An 18,292-nucleotide genomic window follows, 5' to 3' on the forward strand; every position below is an offset into this window, starting at 1 on the left:
GATAATCTGCTTTGATATTTTCCTCATTCAATCTTTAATGTAATCCCTTTTAAAAACACTCACTGGCCCCTTTATTGGGTGCATGTGTTCAACTACTTATCAAGTAGTTCAAACTGAGCATCAGAGTAGGGAAGAAAGGTGATTTAAGTGACTTTAAATGTGGTGTGGTTGTTGGTGTTGTTGGTGCCTGGGTAATTCAGAAACTGCTCATCCACTGGGATTTTCCCATAAACCATCTCTTTGGTCACTTTGGTCCTGTGCTGGATATTTTAAAGTGCTTTATAAATAAAATTGGATTGGAATTGGATCTCTGGAGTTTACAAAGGATGGTTCAAAAAAGAGAAACTATCTTTGATATCTGCCTTGTTACCTGCAGAACTTCACTGTAACCTCTCTATACAACAAAGTTACACAGAACACCGTATCTGAATGCACAACATATCAAAACTTGAAGTAGATGGGCAACCTTAGCAGAGGACTGCGCTGCAAGCCACTCCTGTCAGCTAAGAACAAAATTGGACAACAGAAGATTGGAGAAGCATTGTCTGGTCTGATGAGTGCTGAATTCTGTTATTGCGTTTGGATTGTAGGGTAAGAATTTGATGTAAACCCAATGAGCGTTTGGATCCATCCTGCCTTGTGTCAGTTGAACAGGCTGTTTTTTTAATGTGTAATGTAATTTTCTTTGCACAAAAAGGGGCCAACCCTTATGACCAACTGAGCATCATATAATCTAAAATCTTATGGAATGTTTCTGGCACCTTTGTCACGGCTGGCGGAGGGAGCCGTGTGGTGTGGAGGAAAAGGAGGACCCAAGATGCAGCAAACTGATGATACGAGTGATGTTTTATTTACAAAGGTGGTGGTGACAAAAACAGGCAACGAGGTATGAGTACTTTACAAACGGAAACCTAAACTGGGAGAAACTAAATAGCAAACCTGAGACCGTACAAAGGGGGTGCGGGGCAGAGGGACGCAGAGACAGGACACCATGGAACGCAGATGAATGCAGAGATACGCAGAAATACACGGATGAGTGCAGACGAGCCGACGAGGAGCACAGGCAGACACCAACTATAAATACACACACCAGGTAATGAGGAAATGGCACACAGGAGGGGACACAGCTGGAACTTAATGGGCATAACGAGACACAGACCTACAAAGTAAAACAGGAAATCTAGAACCCGAACCGGACACAAGGGGGGAGGACACAGAATAACTAGAACAGAGGGAAATAGTCACAAAACACAAAACGCTGGGTCAACGACCCAGGACCATGACAGTACCCCCCCTCCAAGGGCTGGCTCCAGACAGCCCAAAACAAAAACAGACGACCAACCCAGGGCGGGCGGCGGGGGCCCAGGACGGAGGGACCAACACCGAACAAAACAAGCTCCAGCGGACCGAGGGAATTGTCCAAAACAAAAACACACATGCTGGAGTACCAGGACAAAACACAGTTCAGGAGGCCGGCCCAGAGGCTCACAGCTCAGAAGTCCAGGACAGTTCATCTTCTGAGGCCGGCCACGTCGGCGACACAGCTCCGAAAGCCGACCGAGTGGAAGGCAGCGGTGGCGGAGCGGAGGCAGTTCAGGGGGCCGACCGTGCACACGGCAGCGGCGGCGACGAGGAAACCGTTCAGGCGGCCGACCGTGCGGACAGCAACGGCGGTGACGAGGAAACAGTTCAGGCGGCCGACCGTGCGGACAGCAACGGCGGCGTCTAGGAGGTCGTCCATAGTGACGATGACGCTCCACCAGCGGCCTGGCAGATGACCGCCGATGTCGAGGCGGCAGTTTGGGACCCGAAGGTGGCGTGGCCGTCGCAGCACCAGACGAGACCGAAGCAGAGGCTGGACCAGACGAGGCAGCTGATGAGGATGCTGAAGCAGAGGCCGGACCAGGCGAAGCTGAAGCAGAAGCCGGACCAGGCGATGCTGACGAGGATGCTGGAGCCGGGCCAGGCGATGCTGAAGACACGAAGGCTGGAGCCGGACCAGGCGATGCTGAAGACACGAAGGCTGGACCGGGCGAGGATGAAGGCTCGGAGGCTGCAGCTGGCGAGGATGATGAGGCTGCAGCAGGCGACGGCGTGGAAGCCGGAAACTGTAGCGCTGCAGGCGTGGAAGAAGCTGCTGCTGCCCGTGGCGTGGATGAAGCTGCAGCTGGCGAGGATGATGAGGCTGCAGTTGGCAGCTGGACGGGCTCCTCGGGCCCTCCAGCTGACGAGGCAGGAGGCTGGCTAGGTTCTCCTGAACCTCCAGCTGACGAGTCTTGAGGCTGGACGGGCTCCTCGGGCCCCCCAGCTGACGAGACAGGAGGCTGGACGAGCTCCTCGGGCCCCCCAGCTGACGAGACAGGAGGCTGGACGAGCTCCTCGGGCCCCCCAGCTGACGAGACAGGAGGCTGGCTAGGTTCTCCTGAACCTCCAGCCGATGAGTCTTGAGGCTGGACGGGCTCCTCGGGCCCCCCAGCTGACGAGACAGGAGGCTGGCTAGGTTCTCCTGAACCTCCAGCCGATGAGTCTTGAGGCTGGACGAGCTCCTCGGGCCCCCCAGCTGACGAGACAGGAGGCTGGCTAGGTTCTCCTGAACCTCCAGCCGATGAGTCTTGAGGCTGGACGGGCTCCTCGGGCCCCCCAGCAGGCGAAGCAGGAGGCTGGACGGGCTCCTCGGGCCCCCCAGCAGGCGAAGCAGGAGGCTGGACGAGCTCCTCGGGCCCCCCAGCTGACGAGACAGGAGGCTGGCTAGGTTCTCCTGAACCTCCAGCCGATGAGTCTTGAGGCTGGACGGGCTCCTCGGGCCCCCCAGCAGGCGAAGCAGGAGGCTGGACGGGCTCCTCGGGCCCCCCAGCAGGCGAAGCAGGAGGCTGGACGGGCTCCTCGGGCCCCCCAGCGAAAACAGTCTCTGGACCAGTGGGCACCGGGGCCCCTGGAACGCACAGGTCAGAGCCAGCAGGCGCACGGGCCTCTGGCAGGCACAGTTCAGAGCCAGCAGGCGCACGGGCCTCTGGCAGGCACAGTTCAGAGCCAGCAGGCGCACGGGCCTCTGGCAAACACAAGGCAGACTGCAGCTGCACAGAGCATTGATCCAGCTCAGGCAGCGACAGCCGGATACAGTCCTCAGCTGGCTTCTTAATCTCCAGGGGTCCAGAGTCGGCCGGGGGCTGGGACCCAGCCTCTGGGGAGGCCCTGGAGTGTGTCACAGTCTCTGGGCTGGCCAGCTTTTGAGGACTGATTACAATATTATGTGGTGTGTCTCTCTGCTTGACATGAACAGGTGAAAAATAGTTCTTTCCGGGTTGGATGGACTTAACTTGTTGTGCAGGAGGAGTTGGTGACAACGATGGCTGAATAGGTGATAATAAGGCGGATGAGTCTCTTGTCAACTGAGCTATGGATTGTAACCAAGTGTCTAATAGGTCTGGCTGTGACTGTAATGGGGGTGACGGTTGAGTGGCTAACTGAGCTAGTGGCTGCTGGGCAGCTAACTGAGCTACCGGCAGGGCAGCCGACTCAAAAAACACAGCCCCGGAATAAACAGACACACAGTCCAAAACAGAAAAAGGGTCCTTTTCACTCACCACAGCTGGCAGTTCCAAAGTCCTAGTCTTCGGCTGTGGGGTGATGCGCCGACGGCGCGATCGTCGCTTCCTCCCGGGCAAAACCTCCGGCGGGCCGGGCAAAACCTCCGGCGGGCCGGGCAAAATCTTCGCCGCCGGGCTGAGTTGGGAAGCGGTAGCGGCTGGTGGGTGAAGGTGCAGTTCGTTGAGTATGAAGTCCTGTGCGAGCGGGTGAAGAGAGTCCAGCAGCCAGGAGTGAGCAGAGATGAGCTGCTGTAGCCTGGCTTCTACAGCGCGGAGACACTCTTCCCCCTCATGCTCGAGCCATAGGTTAACCAACCTGGAAACAGAGTCAATTAGTTCCTCCCGAAGCTCCTCGGGAGGTGCGGATGCCGCTGGGTCCATGTTTGGTCGGCTCGTACTGTCACGGCTGGCGGAGGGAGCCGTGTGGTGTGGAGGAAAAGGAGGACCCAAGATGCAGCAAACTGATGATACGAGTGATGTTTTATTTACAAAGGTGGTGGTGACAAAAACAGGCAACGAGGTATGAGTACTTTACAAACGGAAACCTAAACTGGGAGAAACTAAATAGCAAACCTGAGACCGTACAAAGGGGGTGCGGGGCAGAGGGACGCAGAGACAGGACACCATGGAACGCAGATGAATGCAGAGATACGCAGAAATACACGGATGAGTGCAGACGAGCCGACGAGGAGCACAGGCAGACACCAACTATAAATACACACACCAGGTAATGAGGAAATGGCACACAGGAGGGGACACAGCTGGAACTTAATGGGCATAACGAGACACAGACCTACAAAGTAAAACAGGAAATCTAGAACCCGAACCGGACACAAGGGGGGAGGACACAGAATAACTAGAACAGAGGGAAATAGTCACAAAACACAAAACGCTGGGTCAACGACCCAGGACCATGACAACCTTGTTGAATCTATGCCATAAAGAATAAGGCAGTTGTGAAGGCTAAAGGGAGTCCAATCTGGTAATTACCAATTGTACCTAACAAATGTGTGTATGTGCCTAGTGACAAGAGCAAAATAATTGTGATTTCTCATTGTGCAGTGCTGCTAAGATGGCAGTGTAACTGTATTAATATTAGCATTGGTGAGTCTGTAATTGGTGAGTCTCAGTTGCAGAGGCGGGCGAAGTCATCACACTTTCTACAGTCATTGCAAAATAAGAGGCCCCAAGCAAATATGTGAGTTTTAGACTCATTCATTAATGTTCTGTAGTTAATAAGAGGAATCAGATCATTTGCGCTGTCTAATTTTAACTTGTTTTATGTTCATTTATATTAGAGTGTCCTTGGGTGTTTTTAAAGGCACCTATAAATAAATTGTATTATTATTATGATCATAAAACTTACATACTGACAATTCACTGATTGGCATCAGAAATCGTATGAGCCTTTGAAATAAAGGTTTACTTTAATTGAACTAATTACAGCTTAATTATTTTAGGGAAATGTTGTTTTTTTTTACTAGATATTAAAAATTAAAAAATAATGTAACGTCCCACCTGCTGTACTCCAAAGAACTACTAGGTGTGCTGCATCTATTAGACCCACTGGAGAAACACTGGAACAGTTATTATAAAAGTGTGGGAAAAGCCTGCAGGTGAACTCCTGCAGTATAGGAAAGGAAAAATCGATATTTATTATTAGGATATATATTTATATATCTATAGTTATATTTTAAAAGAAACAGAAGTGATTGATTACATGAAAATCATTCTTTCTTATTTAGACAATATATAGTCCTGATTCGTCTTGTGTCAGTTTTGGAAAAGAAGTAACAGGATGGAACAGATGTAACAGTAGCTATCAGGAGCCTGAAGTAAAGCTGTTAATGGGTCTATTTCCATTAACAGTTTTTCATAATCACTGAGAATACAAACTTAGGCCTATGTGATGGTTGGATTAAACTAGATAGTTGAATAAAATCACACAGTTACTTCTAATGTTTTCTTACCATTAACTTTGCAAAAGTAGGATAAATCACATGTCCTGTGTTGTTGTTGGTTGCTAAGCTTTAAGGAAAACAGAAAGCAACAGCAGCGCCAACAGTAAGATTTGACCAGTAATGCACTGAGTGTAGTTACACAGTGAAAAGCACTGCTAGTATACTCACGTTCTCCAATCTGTGGATTTATAAAAAAAAAAAATTTGTTGACATACTTTAACTCTAATATTGGCATCAATACCGAAAGAAATTCCTAACAATAGCCGGCCACAGTCCAAAGATATCTGTTATACTCACTGTTTGTCTGAGTACACATGTGCAGGGAATTTTTCATCATCATTGCATATGCTGTATGTCATCTTTGTTCATTCTCACCTCTATTTTAAAAACCCACACCTAGTGACTCATTTTTTCTGCCTGGAACATTCATTTGTCCACATTTTTGTCAGTACCTCCCACAAAGCATCAGGCAGCCTGTCAGCTCAAAAACGAAAACAGCAACAAGAGAACAAGTGGGATTGTTATATAAATTGAACACTCGAACACTTCAGAAGTTCAGGCTGCCTCCCTCCCTGCGCTGGACATGCTGAGCAGTACAGCAGGTCGACTCTGCAGGCTCGGAGGAGGCTCGGGTTTTTGATTGTGGCATGGGTGTCTGAAAGAGGGTCAGCAGGGTCGAGTTACAGTGCATGAGTGGTGGATGTGTTAGAAACTGTAGCCACTTCATGAGAAATTTATATCCTCGCTGATATTATAAACAGTCCTCGAGCCATTTTTTTCCCCTCTCCACATCTTTCTGTCTGTACTTGACACACCCACACATGCTGAATCTATTGTGCCTGTGCAAAAAATACGATTTAACACCCCAGCCGCTCTCGATGCTGCGGTGGAAGTGTCGGCAAATGAAAATGTTATGCATCCTTCCAACCTCGAATAACACAGAGTCAGCTTCATGCAGTGTGATGGGTGGGGTTCTCTTTGTGTTTATTTAGGTTGCACTTCACAAGGTGGTCTTGATATTATAATCTCAGGATATTAAAAAAACAGGCTGCAACCTTTACTCCTCATATTGAGGAGCAGCTGAAAGACACATACCTGGATTTAAGGTGCAACACGAGTGGACTGATGGGCATGCAATTCATCAGTTAGACTGCAAACCTCATGCTTATTTGGTCTAACTCTGCTTTCGTTATATGAATTCTTTGTGCATTTCAGGGCTCTGCAGACTCCTACACCAGCCGACCGTCGGACTCGGACGTGTCCCTGGAGGAGGACCCTGAGGCTCTGAGGAAGGAGGCCGACAGGCAGGCTCTCGCCACACTCGAGAAAGCAAAGGTCAGAGATCAAGCCTTTCACATCCATCTCTTATGCTGTGTGCTCATCCTTATTGAGTAACTGTCACGTGATTAAGTGTTTGGACACAGTTAAATCTCTTCAGCTGTATCAGGCACCTCTAAAGTGTGATTTAGTGAGCTGCTCTGTGCATACTAATACCTTTTCTCCCATCTTGGCTCCAGACCAAACCAGTGGCATTTGCTGTGCGTACAAATGTTGGTTACAACCCAGGCCCCAATGATGATGTTCCTGTGCAGGGCATGGCCATCTCCTTTGAAGCCAAAGACTTCTTGCACATTAAAGAGGTTTGAACTTATTTCATTCTCTTATTATAGAGTCATTTCAGTACATTTTTCACACTGAGAGTAATTTCTGTGGCTTAGAGCACCAACGTTAACTAAAGTTAATGCTTTTGAGTTCGAGTGAGGATATTTTGGATTTTGGATGGTATTGGGAAAAGAATGCCAGTAGCATAGTGGCCCCATCCAAAAACTGTCAGTGGTGGTGGGTGGGAAACCAATGAGGGATCATGCTACAACTTATTGCACTGCCTCCTTCTTTTGTAAAGCCTAGCCAGGCCATGAGTGGGAGTTAGCTGCAATACAAGCTGCAGTGCAGTGAGAAATAGGTGATCCAAATTTGGGAAAAAAATGGGAAAATATTTGCTAAATAAAAGTAGTGCTCTGATTTGTTTAATACTGTTTAATACTTTGAGTGACTCAAGATACAGAATTGTGTGTTTTTACCAAGTTTGGGCTGTCATTTAGCTTGTTTTACACTTTATATTTAGTCTAAAGTTTCATATAAAACCTTAATAATCATATTCAAAAAGTTTTAAATGATGAAAGTTTTAATGCAGCCCTATTTGGGAAAAATTTCTGGCTGCAGAAATGCTCTTGTGCTCTACTGGAGAAGTGATGATTCACAGTTTAAATTAAGCCTTATTTAGCTTATATTGGACCTTGGTGCCGGCCCTCTTCTGTTTGAGATGAGACACTTTAACTTCTCTCCTTTTAAGGCTGCTCTCTCCTTAAGCCATTTCTTCTGATAGTCCTCCCCCGGCATTAAGAAGGTTTGAAACTATAGCCATGTTTGTACAATGGTGGATTCTCATGTTTAATATATCCATGGCAGAAAACAAGGGTCAAATGGTAAAATATATTTGTATAAAATGCTGCATTGCCCTCTGATGCCTGTCTGTTCTGAATACAGAAGTACAACAATGACTGGTGGATCGGGCGTCTGGTGAAAGAGGGCTGTGAGGTGGGCTTCATTCCCAGCCCGGTCAAACTGGAGAACACCCGTCTGCTGCAGGAGCAGAGGATGAGGCAAAACCGACTCAGCTCCAGGTAACAATGAAGAGCGAGCTCTCTGTGTCTGCGTTATCAGCAGCACAAACAAGAACCCACTCTTTAAAACAGGTCACACATGAGTCACACAGCACTCAGCGGCAATGTAAAACATACTGAAATAGACAAAAGCACTGCTGTGAGTCACTCTGTTACTCAGTGCATCTATAGTATAGTATGTACAAAAGTCTCTATAGTCTCTGTATTTACACATGCAGTAGAGGAAACAGATTTTAGTATACATATTAGTTGAATATGAATTTCTGCACAGTCAGCAGGTAATTTAAGCAGTTTTCCACGTGTTCTCTTTGTTTTTTAATGTTTACATTCGCATCATCATATGTAACAATTTGTGTCTTCTTCTTTGTTTAAGGTAGAAAATAAAAATGAAATCAAAAGGAATCATGTATCGTTCTCCAAGCTATGATTTGTGCCCGTTTTTCTGTATTTCAGTAAATCTGGAGGAAGTTCTAGTCTTGACGTTGCCACGGGAACCCGCAGGCCTACTCCACCTGGAACAGGTGAGGTCACAAGGTCGCCCTGTCACGTGGAAACATAGTGCCTGTCTGTGTGTGTGCGTTTGTGTGGGCACCTGAAAGGGTGAGAGAGAGCGAGAGAGATAGCAAGATGAGACGGGCGCCTGATATTTAGATGAAAATTTTAATTGGCTAGTTAGTCAGGCATGATGATGAATCACAGCGTGTCTCAGTGGGTTGCTGTGTGAAGCGAGAAAGGTCTTAGGAGGTCTGTCATTAGCACACAAGACGGGACTGAAATAGAGCCGAAAATGAACTTCACTCATTAAACTTGTTAAGTACGTCTGGCTGACAGAGAGAAGGAGAGACGGTGGAGGAAATGGGTAAACATAAACATCTCTTGATTGACTTTAAAAGGCTTTGCATATCTGTGTAACAGAAAAATCATCTCTCTAACACACCTTGTACATCCTAAGTTGTTGTTCTGACTCAAAGTCAGAATTTGACATAGATTCGAGATATACTAGAGAGAGAGTTAGATATACACACACATTTTAATGAGCTACAAATTTGCTACTTTTGTACAATTTTGTTACAATTACTCAACCCTTCCATGATATACCTTTAAAACAAGACACCTGCAAGGCCCCATTCACCCTCCCTCATCCCTATAGCAACACACACCCTGTCTCCACCCTAAACTTCCCTCTTTGCTTGATTCCTTCTTTCCTACCTGTACCTTTTTCCAGTTCCCGCTGCAGCCATCCTTCTCAACGGTTCGTTCACATCTTTACTTCAGGTTTTGTTTCTTTCTCGTCGCACCAAATTCACTTTCTGTGCTCTGCCTCATAAAATTGTGGTGTGTTCTTTTTAAGACTCTTGTAAGTGTCGTTTCCAGTTTAAATCATACTCTGTGTCACTTTTTTCCAGTCTCTGTGCCATCTCTTGCCTCTCTCTGGATGCATCTCACACTTTATTCTTCCCCCTCTTGCCTTTTCTCCCTTCTGCTATTCTCTCTGCTCTCATCCTTTTTCACTCCACCTCATCTCGCTTTCTCCTCTTTCTCCTGTTCTTTTGTTCCGTCTCTCCAACGTCCACCCTTCCCATCATCAGCTCACGTAGACATGTCCACAGTGGCCTTTGACGTTGACCCCCTCGACCTGGAGGCTGAGGAGGCCCCTGAGTCCCAGGGTGACCCTCGCTCTTCCAAGAGCATGTCAGGCAGCGTAACATCCCCCCAGGCCAACATCCACCGACTGCCCTTCTTTAAGAAGGTAACATTAGAGGGCAAGGTGATCTCTCTCCTCCTCCGTCCTGCATTTGCCCCCCTTTCCTCCAAGATATCCAGGTTTAAGCTCTCCTTCTTCCACTCTACATCTCTCACTAACCTCTCATAACTGATCCGTCCCTGCTGCTGCTATAGATCCAAAATCTAACACTGTTTGGCCCCTCAGGCTCCCACGGTTACAGTGATATGTTTGGATGTGCGTTTCTGTGCTTGTTGAGCTGGGAGAGGCGTTGAGCTAACTGATCCTCTCTGAAATAGCTGCTGCTGGATATCAGTCTGAATCTGTTTGAAAATGAATTCACAGAGGAGGCAGTCAGTGTAAACTCTGCTTTAATCAACAAACAGCTCCTCTCCCAATTCCCCCACCCCTCTAATCCAAACCTGTCAATAACTAAATGTGCTCTTGTGTTTTGTGCTTTTTTTTGTCTCCTCTGGCTTTTGTGTGGATTGATACTGTAGGTGGCCCAGCTAAACAGAAACAGAAGTCGGTGAGTGTGGCTTGTCTTCAAGACTAACCTCTAGCATTTCGTCTTTTTTCCTCCGTCTCCTCGTCTTCTGTTTGTTGTCTCCTCTTTTTATTCTGTGTATCACTTCTGATGCTCGTTAGCGCAAAAATATTCACTGGATCATTTGTAAATTGTGGTGACACTTCTGTCATTTCCTCAGAGCGTGTATCACAGCTGTTAGTGTGCAGATGCAGGTGCAGAGCCGTCCCAGACCCTGTTAGTCAGCACGTGGCTATAATGCGTCCTGACATGCTTTCATTTTCATTTGTGATGGCTGATTTGAGTCACAGTGGCCCACAATCAGCAGTTTTTATGCTTTTCAGCACAATTTCAATCACACGTAAAGGCTGAAGGCTGTTGCGGTAGGAGTAAGAAATACAAGCAACACCATTCGCACAGCAATACTTATCACAGCAATATCTCATAAGGTTTAAAATTCATTTCACGACATATTGTTATCAATTTTTTTATTCATTATGCACTTTTAGCCCACTTTAGGACATTTGTAACTCCCAGTCATTTCAATTAAAAAATGGAAATTGCACAATAATAAATGAAATAACTACAGAGCACAAGAGAAAAGAAGCCTGAAAGATTTAATCAAACATCCCACTCACTGAAGAGAAAAGACATTTTTATAGCTTATTGTTATTAACCTAGTGGGGGGGGGGCAGAAACACTATATTCACAAGAGTAAAACACAAAAATGAGGAGTTTAGCTAAACATCTAGGGGAAACAAACAGGAGAGAAAACATGATGAGAGTATAATCAGACATCTTCAGTGAGGACAAAGGGAAAGAGGCAACTGTGGTTGCAGCCATATAGTCAGTTTCAAGGTTATTAACTGAGCGAAGTATCTACATAACAGCCGTAATAACATCTGTTCATCTTCTCTGTATACTAAGAAAAGGTAGTTCAGTACTTACTTTATTACCCCCTTTAGCAGCAGATATATTGGACAAGGAAAGAAGATAAGCTGTCCCAGAATTCATAGCAAATGCATCATCATACCATGACGATCAACAAAAGTGCCAAAGTGAAACATTTTGTGTAAAAGTTTTCATTTTGTACTATAGGATGCTAAAATGTTTCATATTTACAATAGCAGAGTGTTAAACCCACAGCTAAAGCGATGAAGTGATTTGAAGGGAATTTGACTTTACTCAAGGAGTAAAATTGTAAAATTGAGAAAAGTGGTTATACTGGCTAAGTCTTTAGTAAATGTCAGAGGTGTGGACTCGAGTCACATGACTTGGACTCGAGTCAGACTCGAGTCATTAATTTTATGACTTTAGACTTGACTTGAAAAAATGTTCTAAGACTTGTGACTTGACTTGGACTTTTACACCAATGACTTGGGACTTGAATTGGACTTGAACCGGTTTACTTGAAAAGACTTGATATTTTACCCCAAATACAAAATTTAACATGCATATTATATAGAGATTGAAAATGTGACGTCATTCACGGGTAGAACCGCAAAGGATTCTGGGAACTCGTGGCAAGCGGTACTAGCGCACGCAGGCTTTCAATTAAAATCAGTTATACAGCGATAAAAAGAAACACAAGAAGCCGTTGTATTATTAACTGCAATAGCCGGTCGCATGACAGCCACGGGAAGCCGACGGGTAAAGAGATCGGTTGTTATCGGATTACCTCGTTGAAGAGAAATTGTTCGAGCCATGTTTCCGAAGTAACAAAGAGGCGACGGGTGGCCTGGATTGCAGCCATTCAAAGATCAAATATAACGTCCCAGAACCCTCCAGCTCACAGGTTAGTCTGCTCCAAGCATTTACACGAAGGTCAGTGTTTTTTAGTAGTTAATACGTCACTTTCATAACATAACTGGTGATATAGGTTACAAGCAAGTCTGGCGCTGAACAGAAATTGTCGCGCTATGCTCCTTTGTTTATTGTGCATAAATAGTGAATTGTCCTGACACAATATTGCGTTTCGCTTCTGTTATTATGGTACATTGACAAAAACATATACTTTTATTCACAGGATAAAACAGGTTTTTGTATCACTAATTGCCCAGTACGATTACAGCATACAATATTATTGTCACTGCTACATTTCTGTGATGCTACCAGAAATTATTTCCACTACTAATTAATTACCGTTGAGCTCAAAGGTCCTATTAATAAACGGTTAACGAATGTGTATTTATGACGACGATTTGTGAGACTGGTAAACTTATGATACGTACGATGGTCTTTCGTTCTACACGGTGCATTTCAAGGTCCTGTACCCATCCGTCGGTAAACTGTACCTGGGCTTGTTGCAGTGACCTGAAGTTACTAAACTTCATGAGTGTATGCACTCACTCCAAGAACCGTATGATTATAAATATGCATATAAATATGCTACGATGAGATAGCTGACTTCATCTAACTAGCAAATGTTTTCCAGGCTACGTTGGTGATACAGTTTTTTTTAATGTGTATGATATTTTTGTCATGCGATTTTAAAGCTGGTCCTACAACCGCATCCAAGAATGACATGCAGCTTATCTCAGAACCGTCGGTGAAAATTATTCTTGGAGCTAAGTTTAATTGAGCTGCATTTTAAAGAGGTGCAATTTCACAATTTGTGTATATTTTCTAAGTTCACTATTTTGTCATGTGTTGAGAAAAACACAGATTTTAAAATTACATGGTCTAATATTTACATTTAGCATAACTGCAACATTATTTTTTCGTTGTTTTTTTTTTTTTAAAGACTCGAAAGGACTTGAAATTCAAAGTTTCAGACTTGTGACTTGACTCGGACTTTTACACCAGTGACTTGAGACTCGACTCTGACTTGCCTGACATTACTTGAGACTTGACTTGAGACTTGAGGATAAAGACTTGAGACTTACTTGAGACTTGCAAAACAATGACTTGGTCCCACCTCTGGTAAATGTCATAAGAAAATAAGATTTATTTCCTAAAGACCATAAGCTTGCTTTTCTTTAAAGTATGAGTTATGAAAAGAAAAGGGAAGTAAAACTGGAAGAAGAACCACCTTTAAAGTAAAAGAGGAAATGACAACTGGGGAAAACAGGTAACAGGTACTGATATACAGACAGGAGAAAGCAAGTGAGGGAATCCTCAAGCTACACTACTACTATTACTATAATCACAAGAAGAAAGGACACGAGCCGAAATTGAATGATATCAACAACAAAAAAAACTGAGATTGTGACATGAAAATAATGCAAATGGGATTCATTTTCTCCCTGGCTGACTAAAATACTTTAAGTTCTTTCTTTCAATTTATGTTTGAAACCTAAACAAATATGGCTCGGCTCCCACAATAGACTGGGAAAGCTATCCAGTTTATACGCCACCTTTCACCCTCTGACAGCTGGGATAAGCTCCAGTCCTTCCATGGCTCTTAAACTGGATTAGCAGACATGATGGATATGCAGAAGCACATGTAAGATCATTGAATATAAATAAGATATATTTTATTTACGCCAAAGCTGTGAAATTTCTTTGTTACAGTAGTTAAAAATGAAGTAAAAATGAAGCCGGGGTTAATACCCATCAATTCTTCCATTCCCATCCAATTCTGGAGCTGAATCAGTGTCATAATAATATTATTACTTATTATTGCAATATAATATAAGGGAAACTGCATATCTAACATTAAAGGATGGGTAAGTCGGGTAATTTGATTTCAGCTTTCCAGTTTAATCTTTCGTCTACGAGAGCTCACATGAGTTTTCTGTGTGATACCTGATGGAAATTCGCAGTCATCCTTTGCATCATTTTTGAAAAGTATTGGATATAAATTCGATTTTTTTCTGTTGTATAAACATGAAACTGTGAAACCAAATATCTACACGCTGGAACTGTATAACGTGTGATTGGAGAAGAACAATAAACCGCGTGTCATTCCTCCCCGTGCTAAATTGTTCCCTGCGCTCCTGTTTTTCCCGAACGAATGAGTAGTGTTGTGATGTTCAGGGCTCCAGCGCTGCCCCTTTATAGACAAGAGCCATTTGGAAGCTTTTATATTATTTATTTTTAGCTTCTGTGAATACAAATTGGGTGAAATGAGCTTCCGTTGTTCTGCTTTATGTAATGTAATGTAGAAGCGGGACACTCCAGCACTTTCTCTTGCCTGAAGTGCTGTACAGCGTGCACAGGGGCGGGGGCGTGCTTGGAGTACAAATGTAGAAAAGGTTAAAAAAAAAATCCAGTTTCATTGTCAGAGTATATCGGACATGTGACTCCTTCCATCCATTTCTCACTAACAGAGGACAGAAACTAATGGATCAGTTGATAATTTACTAATGAGCCTAAAGTTCAACAATGCAGGTGGAAATTTGATTATAAATGCTACACTGATTTTTTAGTTTTAGTTTTTTTTAAATATAAGAAAGTTGATTTTTTTTAACCATAAAATACTACTCGTACTGCAAACAATACCTTGCAGTAATTATGTGACAGTGCAGAAGGAAAAGAAAGAGCTGCAAAGGATGACGTTTGTCTTAAGAGCTGTGACGCAGTCGTGAGATTTCTCCTGACAACCTGGCATCTGGGTTAATTACGGGCACTTTAATTATGTGAGACTGCAGACTGAGAAGTAGAAGCCAAGGCTTTCGGTGAGAAATTGATCCCTGACCCTGAACATTCATAGACACTCAATAACGCAAATGGACTCCAAATTTCTGGAACTCTCCATCCATCAATCTGACTGCTCACAGAAGAGAAGGAGGGTTTATAGGGAGTGGGTGGGGCTGTTTTGTGTCAAGTTAATGTTGATTTGTGTGTGAGTATAACCCTGTGACTGCAGGTCTTCTAAGGTCTTTGGAAATGTGCTGAGTGTATAACGTGACACCAACTCACGTGCTGTGTTGTCCATGCTCAGATGGAGCATGTCCCCCCTTACGACGTGGTTCCCTCCATGAGGCCCATCGTCCTAGTCGGACCTTCACTCAAAGGCTATGAAGTAAGGAGAAGCAGCGCATTCTCGGCTTGTAATTTCTACTTTCATTGGATTTTACTATTAAATATTACTTGTTTCTGATGTCTGATGTTTTACTAGGTGACGGACATGATGCAGAAAGCACTTTTTGACTTCCTGAAACACAAGTTTGAGGGCAGGTAAGAATGGAGGCTTACACCCATCCAGGATTTTTGTTTTTTAATGATTATCCATAATCATATACACTCCAGCCACTTCATTAGGTACATCTTGTCCAGCCCTTTAACCAGTTTGCACCCGATAACTTCCTCAAGTCTTCGTGGCATTTATTTAACAATGTGCTGGAAATATTGCTCAGAGATTTTGGTCCAGATTAACATGAAACCAGTTCCAGCACACCCCAAAGATGCCCTATTGGGCAGAGATCTGATGACTGTGAAGGCTGTTTGTTTGTATTTGTGCTTTATTTGTTTTGTGGGGGGGGGGGGTTTTACATCAAATTCTGACCCTACCATCCAAATTTCACAGCATAAATTGAAATTCAGTAAGACCACGCAACTTTTCCCCCCCAACATTCTGTTGTCCAGTTATAGCCTCAGTTTCTAGTTCTTAGCTGGCAAGAGTGGCACCCGGTGTGGTCTTCTGCTGCTGTAACCCTTCTGCTACAATGTTCAACATGTTGTGATTCAGAGATACTTTTCTGCAAGCATTGATTTTAACAAGGGGTTATTTGAATTACTGTTGCCTTTACTTACCTCAGGTTACAGCTTGAAGTAGTCTTGTCATTCTCCTCTGACCTCTGACATCAGCAAGGCATTTGTACCAAGACAACTGGATATATTATATTATATTATATTATATTATATTATATTATATACTGGATATTTCTTCTTTTTTGGACCATTCTCTGTAACCCCGAGAGATGGTTGTGTGGGGAAATCCCAGCAGATCCTGTAGATTAGCAGTTTGATAGCTGATTCCTGTATGGCATCAACAATCATGCCACGTTCAAAACACCTAAATCACCTTTCATCGCCATTCTGATGCTTAGTTTGAACCTCAGTATGTCATCCTGACCGTCTGCATGCCTAAAACACTCCGATTAGATACTTCGATTAGTGAGCAGTTGAACAGTTGTACCTAATAAAGTGGCCCATCAGTGTACATGACATTACTGGATCATAATATTGATTCATTAAGGTGTATATCCCTTAAATGTTATAGCCTGAGATGGATTACAGAGATCAGTATTTGCATTAGAAGTGGAAAGCACTGTAACATAATTGCTTAAATAAAATAAAAGTACAATAAAACTGTATATGAGTAAGTGTTTGTAGTTACTTTAGATGTCCTATTTATGCCTTCATCCACTGATATTGAGGATTGAAAGATGAACAGTACGCTAGTCTAGTTGGCGGTACAAAGGAAGGCCAATCATATTTCTGTGTCACTCCATGCCCCTCCCCCCTCTGGACACACCCTTGCAGCCATGATAGACTCTAAATTTAATAGGTTTCTTTTTACTGACCCACTAATGTGCTGGCTCTCTGTTTCAGGATATCCATCACACGGGTGACAGCAGACATCTCTCTGGCCAAACGTTCAGTCCTCAACAACCCGAGCAAACACACTATCATTGAGCGCTCCAGTACCCGCTCGAGCCTGGGTAAGAGGACGCTTTTGTTATCCACAAACCACAACAGGCAGAATCACACTGAGAAACGCAACGCAGACAGTTCGTGACAATTAGGATTTAATTTTTACTCTTTCAACAGCTGACATATTAAAGTTTAGGGAGAATATTAGTGTAATGTATTTTTGTTCATCACATCATGTTACTGAACATCTTTCACTGTCCTTCATATCTATATTTCTTTAAGTGTGTCTCTCTTTTATTTAGACAGACAAGAGTCCATTAATATTGCGTTGTTGTTGTTGTTGTTGTTTTTTAAATACTCAACAGCAGCTGGGAAATTACATTTTTAGCAAATGTTACTAAAACAGGAGAAACATTGCATTTGCTATTTTATATCAGCCACACAGGGAATGTTGGACTGATCAAAAAGACAGTGTGTTTCTGTGTGTGGACATATCTCACACAAGCTGACTTGTAAATGATTAAAGGGATGACTGACCCCAAAATCACATTTACATATTTTCCTCTTGTCCGTAGTGCCAATTACTCATCTAGGTTGTTATGGTGATTTGCCATTTTTTAAGATTTTAAAGGTGTCTGCCCTCGCTTGCATATAATGAGACTAGATGGCACTCAGCTTAAATTTCCCTCAATCATGACCCAGTTCCCAAAATATGTCCAGAAGTCTTGTTATAAGCAGTTTTATCTACAGTCATGTGAAAATACTGCTTATGTAGGACTTAAGAGGGAAAGTAGCTGCCAGATCCTGCTAATCAAATCCATAAGCACCAGTGGTGGCAGTGATTGAATCGATCATGAAGTCTAAAGTCGAATGTGAAGCCATCTGCCATCAGCTAACGGTTGGCCAAAATCAGGTCATGCAACAGAATGACCAAAAAGGCATAAAAGTGTTGCAGTGGCCCAGTCAAAGTCCAGACCTCCACCTGACTGAAATCCCGCCAGTGCCTTAAACAAGCTGTGCACAAACAAATGCCAACTGCCAATGGCTGCCCCTCTCTGAGCCTGGTTCTGCTTGAGGCCTCTTCTTGTTAAAAAGGAGTTCTTACTCTCCACTGTCACTAAATGCTTGCTCATACGGTGTCATATGATCGTTGGGCTTTTCAGCATTTTTTAGAACTTCTATCCATTCATCCATCTGCCACTTATCCAAATCAAGGTCGTGGGGGGTTAGAGCGTATCCCAGCTGTCATAGGGCAACTGAATAAGGTGCCA

The 18,292-nt window shown here is 43.9% G+C and overlaps 2 protein-coding genes across 2 annotated transcripts in view; one reads left to right on the forward strand and one right to left on the reverse strand.

The window, feature by feature from the left end:
- cacnb1 (calcium channel, voltage-dependent, beta 1 subunit) overlaps positions 1-18,292 on the forward strand; it is a 37,702-nt gene that overhangs the window by 9,521 nt on the left and 9,889 nt on the right. Inside the window, exons 2-9 of the mRNA XM_085351798.1 lie at positions 6,764-6,883; positions 7,066-7,188; positions 8,096-8,232; positions 8,686-8,753; positions 9,822-9,982; positions 15,367-15,447; positions 15,544-15,602; positions 16,980-17,089. Coding sequence (XP_085207924.1) covers positions 6,764-6,883; positions 7,066-7,188; positions 8,096-8,232; positions 8,686-8,753; positions 9,822-9,982; positions 15,367-15,447; positions 15,544-15,602; positions 16,980-17,089 — 859 coding nt within the window. The remainder of the gene's footprint in view (positions 1-6,763; positions 6,884-7,065; positions 7,189-8,095; positions 8,233-8,685; positions 8,754-9,821; positions 9,983-15,366; positions 15,448-15,543; positions 15,603-16,979; positions 17,090-18,292) is intronic.
- LOC146634085 (uncharacterized) lies at positions 442-4,064 on the reverse strand. Its single transcript, XM_085352882.1, has 5 exons — positions 3,585-4,064; positions 3,048-3,350; positions 2,835-3,008; positions 1,343-2,291; positions 442-503 (listed from the first exon to the last, which is right to left on the reverse strand). The coding sequence occupies exons 1-5, from the start codon at positions 3,966-3,968 to the stop codon at positions 442-444; spliced, it is 1,872 nt and encodes a 623-aa protein (XP_085209008.1). The 5' UTR covers positions 3,969-4,064.

Source organism: Diplotaxodon limnothrissa, linkage group LG4, assembly GCF_057381915.1.
Source record: "Diplotaxodon limnothrissa isolate DT_005_m linkage group LG4, D_limnothrissa_male_GT1.1, whole genome shotgun sequence".
In the NCBI taxonomy this organism is placed as follows: domain Eukaryota; kingdom Metazoa; phylum Chordata; class Actinopteri; order Cichliformes; family Cichlidae; genus Diplotaxodon; species Diplotaxodon limnothrissa.

Bases quoted from the DNA above. Each gene is read 5' to 3' on its own strand.
- LOC146634085 (XM_085352882.1), bottom strand. From the start codon at position 3,968: ATGGACCCAGCGGCATCCGCACCTCCCGAGGAGCTTCGGGAGGAACTA. The intron at 3,009-3,047 runs GCCCGTGCGCCT...TGCCTGCCAGAG, and splicing joins CTGCCTTGTGTTTGCCAGAG to GCCCGTGCGCCTGCTGGCTC. The intron at 504-1,342 runs GTTGGTCGTCTG...TTTTGTTCTTAG, and splicing joins GCCCCCGCCGCCCGCCCTGG to CTGACAGGAGTGGCTTGCAG.